Source organism: Saccopteryx bilineata, chromosome 10 (assembly GCF_036850765.1).
Source record: "Saccopteryx bilineata isolate mSacBil1 chromosome 10, mSacBil1_pri_phased_curated, whole genome shotgun sequence".
Taxonomy (NCBI): domain Eukaryota; kingdom Metazoa; phylum Chordata; class Mammalia; order Chiroptera; family Emballonuridae; genus Saccopteryx; species Saccopteryx bilineata.
The window spans coordinates 2987913-2997500 of NC_089499.1; the positions used below are offsets into that span (position 1 = coordinate 2987913).

The 9588-nt window shown below is 55.4% G+C and overlaps 1 protein-coding gene across 6 annotated transcripts in view; it reads left to right on the forward strand.

Annotated features, from left to right (window-relative positions):
- CNTN4 (contactin 4) overlaps positions 1-9588 on the forward strand; it is a 765413-nt gene that overhangs the window by 627739 nt on the left and 128086 nt on the right. For all 6 annotated transcript variants that reach the window (XM_066245034.1, XM_066245033.1, XM_066245036.1 and 3 more), the window contains one exon: positions 5239-5389. In XM_066245034.1, coding sequence (XP_066101131.1) covers positions 5239-5389 — 151 coding nt within the window. The remainder of the gene's footprint in view (positions 1-5238; positions 5390-9588) is intronic.

The following is a 9588-nucleotide window of genomic DNA, read 5'->3' on the forward strand; positions in this document are numbered from 1 at the left end:
ACCACATACACCACACACACACCACACACACACCACACACACACACCACACACACATCACACACACATATACCACACATGCACACACCACACACACACCACACAGACACATACACCACGCATGCACACATACTACACAGCACACACGCACATACACATGCACACAAACACCACACATGCACACACCACACACACCACGCACATACACACCACACACACATGCCACGCACACATACTCACCACACACACACACACACACACACCACCTGCACGCACGCTCACAAGTCCTGTATTTGTCTATCAGGAATTAACGTGTCTTTTCAGACATGCTGAGATAGTGACTGGGATGGCTACGGTTTTGGTTAGTGTGCTCGGCACATACACACTGAGTCCGTCCGTCCTGACCCTGTCTTTTTCAAAACCCTCTGATTTTTTCCTCCTTGCGCAATGTTGCAGATCCTACGAGGAATGCGTTCGTCTCGTCCCGGCAGAAACATCTGCACCCGCCCTCCGCGTACGGATGAGTGCACTCGTTACAGAATTCCCCCCTGAGCTAGGGTGCCCCTCACGGCGCCGGGGTAGCGACTGAGCTACCCAAGGCCTCCCTGACTGTTTCGTTTCTCCTCCACACGGGACAGCCCGCCCCTGTGTGTAGCACGTCCCGTTAAACACTAACCTTCCCATCATCATCCTTCTAGGGAATTTCTGAAGCTCTTTTCACAACAGAAACACTTTATAAAGATTTCCCTTGCTTCCACTGGAGCTATTTAAAAAAAAAAGTATTATTAATTACTAGCGTACAGTTTGGGTACGTGTAAGAAACCGGTGCCCCTCTCCCCCACATACGCACACTCATACGCTGTCCCCCGTAGGCAACTCGGGCTGAGTATTGAAATCTCATCCTCAGCGAGGTCTCACATCTTCAGTAGGAGTCAGGGATGTCCCATACGGTAGAGTTAAGCTTCCAAGGCATGAATCTCTCTGCTCATGACAGGTCCCGGAACATGTTAATTAACTCAGAAGAAAATGGGATTTTTTTTTCAGGAAAGCATCTTTTATATTCCTTTCAAGAGGATACAGACATGTACCTTTTGTTTTAGAAAAGAGATGATTTTTTTTTAATACTATCTTCGCGTACCTGTAGATCTGGTGTCAACGTGAGCGAATGTTTGGGCCGCAAGTGCCAAGCTTGGGATAGAGTTGTCTGAGAGCAAGTGACATTTCTCCCCCGAGGGCCAAGCATGGCCTGTGGGGCGGTCGTAGTGAAAGCTGAACAAAGACCAGGTTTTCAAAGGGACGCTCACAGCAGGGGACAATACGGACTTTCCAGCTCGTTCTCTGATGGAGACGCGGGCAGAGTGCCGTGGGACAGAGCGGGGGCGGTGGCTGTCACAGGGGGTCCTTCAGCCGTGGGACAGAGCGGGGGCGGTGGCTGTCACAGGGGGTCCTTCAGCCGTGGGACAGAGCGGGGGCGGTGGCTGTCACAGGGGGTCCTTCAGCCGTGGGACAGAGCGGGGGAGGTGGCTGTCACAGGGGTCCTTCAGCCGTGGGACAGAGCGGGGGCGGTGGCTGTCACAGGGGGTCCTTCAGCCGTGGGACAGAGTGAGGGCAGTGGCTGTCACAGGGGGTCCTTCAGCCGTGGGACAGAGCGGGGGCGGTGGCTGTCACAGGGGGTGCTTCAGCCGTGGGACAGAGCGGGGGCGGTGGCTGTCACAGGGGGTCCTTCAGCCGTGGGGCAGAGCGAGGGCGGTGGCTGTCACAGGGGGTCCTTCAGCCGTGGGACAGAGTGGAGGCGGTGGCTGTCACAGGGGGTGCTTCAGCCGTGGGACAGAGCGGGGGCGGTGGCTGTCACAGGGGGTCCTTCAGCCGTGGGACAGAGCGGGGGCGGTGGCTGTCACAGGGGTCCTTCAGCCGTGGGACAGAGCGGGGGCGGTGGCTGTCACAGGGGGTGCTTCAGCCGTGGGACAGAGCGGGGGCGGTGGCTGTCACAGGGGGTCCTTCAGCCGTGGGACAGAGCGGAGGCGGTGGCTGTCACAGGGGGTGCTTCAGCCGTGGGACAGAGCGGGGGCGGTGGCTGTCACAGGGGGTCCTTCAGCCGTGGGACAGAGCGGGGGCGGTGGCTGTCACAGGGGGTCCTTCAGCCGTGGGACAGAGCGGGGGCGGTGGCTGTCACAGGGGGTCCTTCAGCCGTGGGACAGAGCGAGGGCAGTGGCTGTCACAGGGGGTGCTTCAGCCGTGGGACAGAGCGGAGGTGGTGGCTGTCACAGGGGGTCCTTCAGCCGTGGGACAGAGCGAGGGCGGTGGCTGTCACAGGGGGTGCTTCAGCCGTGGGACAGAGCGGAGGCGGTGGCTGTCACAGGGGGATACTTCAGCCGTGGGACAGAGCGGAGGCGGTGGCTGTCACAGGGGATACTTCAGCCGTGGGACAGAGCGGAGGCGGTGGCTGTCACAGGGGGTGCTTCAGCCGTGGGACAGAGCGGGGGCGGTGGCTGTAACAGGGGGTGTCTCAGCCGTGGGACAGAGCGGAGGCGGTGGCTGTCACAGGGGGTGTCTCAGCCGTGGGACAGAGCGGAGGCGGTGGCTGTCACAGGGGGTGTCTCAGCCGTGGGACAGAGCGGAGGCGGTGGCTGTCACAGGGGGTGTCTCAGCCGTGGGACAGAGCGGGGGCGGTGGCTGTCACAGGGGGTGCCTCAGCCGTGGGACAGAGCGGAGGTGGTGGCTGTCACAGGGGGTGCTTCAGCCGTGGGACAGAGCGGGGGCGGTGGCTGTCACAGGGGGTGCTTCAGCCGTGGGACAGAGCGGAGGTGGTGGCTGTCACAGGGGGTGCTTCAGCCATGGGACAGAGCGGAGGTGGTGGCTGTCACAGGGGTGCTTCAGCCGTGGGACAGAGCGGGGGCGGTGGCTGTCACAGGGGTCCTTCAGCCGTGGGACAGAGCGGGGGCGGTGGCTGTCACAGGGGGTGCTTCAGCCGTGGGACAGAGCGGGGGCGGTGGCTGTCACAGGGGGTCCTTCAGCCGTGGGACAGAGCGGAGGCGGTGGCTGTCACAGGGGGTGCTTCAGCCGTGGGACAGAGCAGGGGCGGTGGCTGTCACAGGGGGTCCTTCAGCCGTGGGACAGAGCGGGGGCGGTGGCTGTCACAGGGGGTCCTTCAGCCGTGGGACAGAGCGGAGGCAGTGGCTGTCACAGGGGGTCCTTCAGCCGTGGGACAGAGCGAGGGCAGTGGCTGTCACAGGGGGTGCTTCAGCCGTGGGACAGAGCGGAGGCAGTGGCTGTCACAGGGGGTCCTTCAGCCGTGGGACAGAGCGAGGGCGGTGGCTGTCACAGGGGGTGCTTCAGCCGTGGGACAGAGCGGAGGCGGTGGCTGTCACAGGGGATACTTCAGCCGTGGGACAGAGCGGAGGCGGTGGCTGTCACAGGGGGTGCTTCAGCCGTGGGACAGAGCGGAGGCGGTGGCTGTCACAGGGGGTGCTTCAGCCGTGGGACAGAGCGGGGGCGGTGGCTGTAACAGGGGGTGTCTCAGCCGTGGGACAGAGCGGAGGCGGTGGCTGTCACAGGGGGTGTCTCAGCCGTGGGACAGAGCGGGGGCGGTGGCTGTCACAGGGGGTGCTTCAGCCGTGGGACAGAGCGGAGGCGGTGGCTGTCACAGGGGGTGTCTCAGCCGTGGGACAGAGCGGGGGCGGTGGCTGTCACAGGGGGTGTCTCAGCCGTGGGACAGAGCGGAGGTGGTGGCTGTCACAGGGGGTGCTTCAGCCGTGGGACAGAGCGGGGGCGGTGGCTGTCACAGGGGGTGCTTCAGCCGTGGGACAGAGCGGAGGTGGTGGCTGTCACAGGGGGTGCTTCAGCCGTGGGACAGAGCGGAGGTGGTGGCTGTCACAGGGGGTGCTTCAGCCGTGGGACAGAGCGGAGGCGGTGGCTGTCACAGGGGGTCCTTCAGCCGTGGGACAGAGCGGGGGCGGTGGCTGTCACAGGGGGTGCTTCAGCCGTGGGACAGAGCAGAGGTGGTGGCTGTCACAGGGGGTGCTTCAGCCGTGGGACAGAGCGGAGGCGGTGGCTGTCACAGGGGTGCTTCAGCCGTGGGACAGAGCGGGGGCAGTGGCTGTCACAGGGGGTGCTTCAGCCGTGGGACAGAGCGGAGGTGGTGGCTGTCACAGGGGGTGCTTCAGCCGTGGGACAGAGCAGAGGCGGTGGCTGTCACAGGGGGTCCTTCAGCCGTGGGACAGAGCGGGGGCGGTGGCTGTCACAGGGGGTCCTTCAGCCGTGGGACAGAGCGGGGGCGGTGGCTGTCACAGGGGGTCCTTCAGCCGTGGGACAGAGAGGGGGCGGTGGCTGTCACAGGGGTACTTCAGCCGTGGGACAGAGCGGGGGCGGTGGCTGTCACAGGGGGTCCTTCAGCCGTGGGACAGAGTGGGGGCGGTGGCTGTCACAGGGGGTCCTTCAGCCGTGGGACAGAGCGGGGGCGGTGGCTGTCACAGGGGGTCCTTCAGCCGTGGGACAGAGAGGGGGCGGTGGCTGTCACAGGGGTACTTCAGCCGTGGGACAGAGCGGGGGCGGTGGCTGTCACAGGGGGTGCTTCATCCTGTCCGATCACCAGAAGGCCTCCCGGGTCATCGCGTGCAGTCTTCCCCTGACGTCCGTGGGACATGCTGTTGAGTCGGCTCTGGCTCCTGGCGTCCCCGTGCCTGCGTGGCGTCCACGGTGTCCTGTCCTGGGCAGCCCTGCTCGGCACCTGCAGCCTTTCACTCCTGCCTGTGGCCAGTCTTGTGAGGTCCATCCTTCTCGTGTTTGCTCTCCTCTCTTCCTGCTGCCTTGCATTTCCCCAGCATTGCTGTCTTTTCCAGAGAACCGGCCTCCCCGTGACGCGCCCGAGGTCGGACAGCTTCATTCAGCTTTGTCATTTTTGCCTCCAGCGGTGTTTCGGGTTTAATGGGCTCTAGGACCCACTTGATTTTTTCTTCTAGATGAAAAGGGCCCATCAATAGGGTTGTGGGATGATCTACGTCTTGATCTTCGAGGGGGGAGTTTACCAAATGTCTCAAGCTGTCTACTTACAACTGGTGCATTTTACCGCATAGACCTTCCCACCACCTGAACTTTGAACAATTCCGTCCAAACTCACTCCCTCTGCTGGAGAAAAAAGTTCACCCTCCCTTTGGCACTACAGGGAGAAAAAGGCTGAAGCATGATTCCGTGGGCTTCTCTTCTCCCGTGACAACCGATGTTTCTCTGTCTTCTCTTCCAGCTGCGGGTCCAGATTTTTCCAGAACCCTCTTAAAAAGGGTGACCCTTGTCAAAGTCGGAGGCGAAGCTGTCATTGAGTGCAAGCCAAAGGCTTCTCCAAAACCCGTCTACACCTGGAAGAAAGGCCGAGACGTGTTGAGAGAAAACGAAAGGTACCCTCTTGAAACGTTCTGAATGTTTGACGAGCCTGTCGCAGAATTTATTGCTCCGTTATCAATGGGTGTAGAGGGAGGAATCCACAGTCTGGTATGTACAGACTACATGTTCATTGTAACGAAGCTTCCGAGGAGGGTGGTCTTTATAATCCGTGATATCCAGAGCCCACCGATCCCTCTGGTGCCGACGGAGCCCGTGACCCCACGCACGGCAGACGGCCGGAGCTGTGGGGAGGCAGCTAGAAACCTCCTCTTCATTCCAGCTGGAAGTGTCGCTGTAGACATCCCCACTTCTCCTCCCCCTACTTCCGTGATGCAGGAACAAATAAACGCAGTTCTTTTCTTCGCTGTGACACCCCCTCAGATAGTGAGCAACGGCTCTTAGATCCGTCGCTAGTCTCTCCTGTTTAGGAAGCTACATATCTCTGATTCCAAAGCTCGTTCTGCAAACAGCAGGGTTTGAATTATTTTCATCCCTCCTCTTTCAAACAACAGGGTTGGTGTTTTTTTTTTTTTTTAATGGCTATCTAAACCCTTCATCTGTGTATTTCTTACTATACTTGAATTACAATTAGAATGCTTACAATGTGTGTGTGTGTGTGTGTACATATATTTCTATATATTGTTTGAGGCTGCAGGTCAGGTCACACCAAGTGGCCTGTGTCTCTAAGACCTTCCCTTCGCTGTGATTTCTATGAACTGTCCCCTACCCCTCTCTGTAATCTGCTCAGTCTGTTGGAGATGGTGATTACGCGAGGGCCTGTGTTACCCATAAGATAACATTTGCCAGCTGTATCCATGACTTTAATTGATGCCGAAGGTTAAGTACTTGAGGGTGCAATGGGGAAAAACTTGTTTGCACCAGCCCTTTACACCTGGTCACCTTTGGGTTTGCATACGCAAATTAGATCATGGCACAGCCGACGTTGTCCTCATTCACAGTGTTGCGAGCGGACCCGATACAGGTCATAGGTGGTGTCTGCACACACATATTAAGTTCGTAATACACAGCCCGTTCTGACTGCTGTTATGTCGAGAACACACTACGTGGATCTCTGAAGGCCGGCATGGCGCTCAGATGTGGAGCCCGACCTGAACCTGGGGAGCCCAGTGTCTTGTTCTACGACCTTAACCATCGCGTCCCCTTCCTGTGTTACCTCACTCGGAGTTTATGTTTCATAGTGACATAGTCACTCTGCTGTGTACTAACACATAATTGAAATGTAACTGGTGTATACACGTGGAGGGCTTAGAATAAGGCTATGTTTTAAAACTTTTAATTTAACAACGGTAGGCAGGACAGGTGCTTTTTAAATCATGTAAACCAGTGGTCCTCAACCCCCGGGCCGCGGACCGGTACCGATCCATGGGCCATTTGGTACCAGTCCGCAGAGAAAGAATAAATAACTTACATTATTTTCATTTTATTTATATTTAAGTCTGAACGATGTTTTATTTTTTTAAAAATGACCAGATTCCCTCTGTTACATCCGTCTAAGACTCACTCTTGATACTTGTCTCAGTCATGTGATACATTTATCTGTCCCACCCTAAAGGCCGGGTCTGTGAAAATATTTTCTGACATTAAACCGGTCCGTGGCCCAAAAAAGGTTGGGGACCGCTGCTGTAAACCACAGACAGACACGTGTCAAACACCATGAATGAGGGAATTAGAATAACGTGACCACTATCACAGACGCCCTGCAATGACTCCAGACAACAAATGACCACTTCTCCGTCTCAGCACACCCCTCAGGGGTCTGCTGGTGGCTTTGCCACCCTCGAAAGCCAAGACCAGGGGAGTAGCCCTCTGGGGACACTGGGGTTGCAGGAGAAGCGGTTGGCTACCCACCTGTGGGTTCTCCCTAGCTTTGGCCGAGAAGTGGAGCATGGACCGTCACCCATTCCATTGGTCCAGACGAGTCCCATGCTTCTGCCAGAGTCCCACCCAGCAGGGAAGTGCAGTCTCACCGCGTGCCCAGAAGAAGAGACACAAGCCAACATTCTGAACAGGGTGGATGACCGGCAGCTCAGCACCGCTGGAGCGGAACCGTTGTTATGAGTTGATTAAATGACCATTGGGAACATGGTCTGTCAATATCGGGAATTCTGTTTTGTAAGTGGATGTCATCGATTGATTTTAATACTTACTTGACTTGGCCGGCTGGCTGTCCTTTCTACTCCTGACTTGATTAATAGGGCTCACCTATCGCCTACACATTTCCGTGACACTCAGGATGTATTACAACCAAGGACACTCCCCGCCCTTGGTCAAGCTTGCTGTTTGTCACCCGCCCCTTCCGTTTCCCCAGGCACGCCCCAGACGACCAGCGTGGACGCTCCGTTCTCCCATTCAGAATGCACTAAGCAGCCACACAGCATCTGGCCGTGTCAGTGACTGGTGGGACATCACTAAGTGTCCCTCCCCAAGGTCGGCGGGGACCCTCCCCCTCTCACCGAACGCATGGCCCCCCCACGGACACGCAGGGCTGGTTGGCGCCTTCCTCGCCTCCTATTTTTAGGAGAGACTAGAAATCTGGACTTCTGTTGGAACGACCTTAATTTTTAAAGGTCAGCAGCTAATAGTTTATGTTGATGATAGTACAACATGGACGGCATCCATGCTCGGGCCACTGGCTCGGTTCTGAGAAAGGTGAGAACCTCTCCTAAGTTCTGGAAAGGGTGAAAATTAGGGAAGGTTTTACTGATATTCCCTCACTGGCAGAGAAGGAATTCTGCAATTTTTTTCCTTTATTTCTCTGATACAGGAGACGCACAGTTAAGTAGATAAGGGAGCAGAAGCAGTCATACGGAGTGTCCATGGGTGAAAAACAGTCGGGTTCCTAGTTTAGGAAAAGGCTGACGTTGTGATACAAGACTAAAGACAACATCCGTTGGCTGTGCCTGGTGTTGAGTTTTAGTTTCTAGTTTTACGCACTTGTTAGCCCCAATTCTCTTGAAATGTGGACTCTTAAGAATCAAAAGGCAGCCTGGCCTGTGAGGGTGCAGTGGATAAAGCGTCGACCTGGAACGCTGAGGTTGCTGGTTCGAAACCCAGGCTTGCCTGGTCAAGGCACATAGGGGAGTTGATGCTTCCTGCTCCTCCCCCTGTTCTCTCTCTCTCTCTCTCTCTCTCTCTCTCTCTCCTCTCTAAAATGAATAAAGTCTTTTAAAAAAATGAAAAGACTGATCTATAATATTTGAAATATATATATATATATATATATATATATATATATATATATATATATCTCAATCTCTTAAGTACAAAATACTGGCATAAACAAATTTTTGGCGAAACGAAACTTGACCCCTAACATCTATGTTTGGAAAGACTTTGCCCAACGCTACTTCTTACATGATGTTTAGTTTCAGTTTTAACTAACCAACTGCTAACAAACGAGTTTACAACAAAAATATAAGAAACAATCTGAAAATAAGTTTAAAAAGATTTCATCTTATTTAATCATAGGGTGGTATTGTATTTATCTTGGCCTATATATAGATTCAGAAAGACTGGTTTAATGTTAACACCTAAACTGTTTTAAATATATATATATATATTTTTTATGTTTGGTCTTTTCAAGCCTTTAGAATTTGAAGTCATAGTCACGCTGGCCTTGTCTATATTGGGCCAGTGATCGGAATGAAAGATGTAACCTCCAATTTCCGTAGCTCTGCTGTTGTGTGGGTAGGATACACACGTGTGTAAAGCTTGTCCTGTTGCCTTGTCCCCAGCTCCGCGATTGGAGGGTGTGCAGGGTCAGGCGTGTGAGACAGGGACCTCCAGGGGCAAAGCCCCGGTACGAACAACAACATCATTTGGACTAATTGGGTAGTTAAGCCTCCTCACTCCATGAGGTTGTTACTTTGTTTACTCCTAGTTTCTAAACAGAAGTCAGGGAGGCGGACGAAGCTGAAGGTGGTCTGTTAGAGAGACTCACATCAAAACCCAGAAGGAGCCTGACCAGGCGGTGGCGCAGTGGATAGAGTGTCGGACTGGGATGCGGAGGACCCGGGTTCGAGACCCCAAGGTCGCCAGCTTGAGTGCAGGCTCATCTGGTTTGAGGAAAAGCTCACCAGCTTGGACCCAAGGTCGCTGGCTCCAGCAAGGGTTTACTCGGTGTGCTGAAGGCCCACGGTCAAGGCACATATGAGAAAGCAATCAGTGAACAACTAAGGTGTTGCAACGCGCA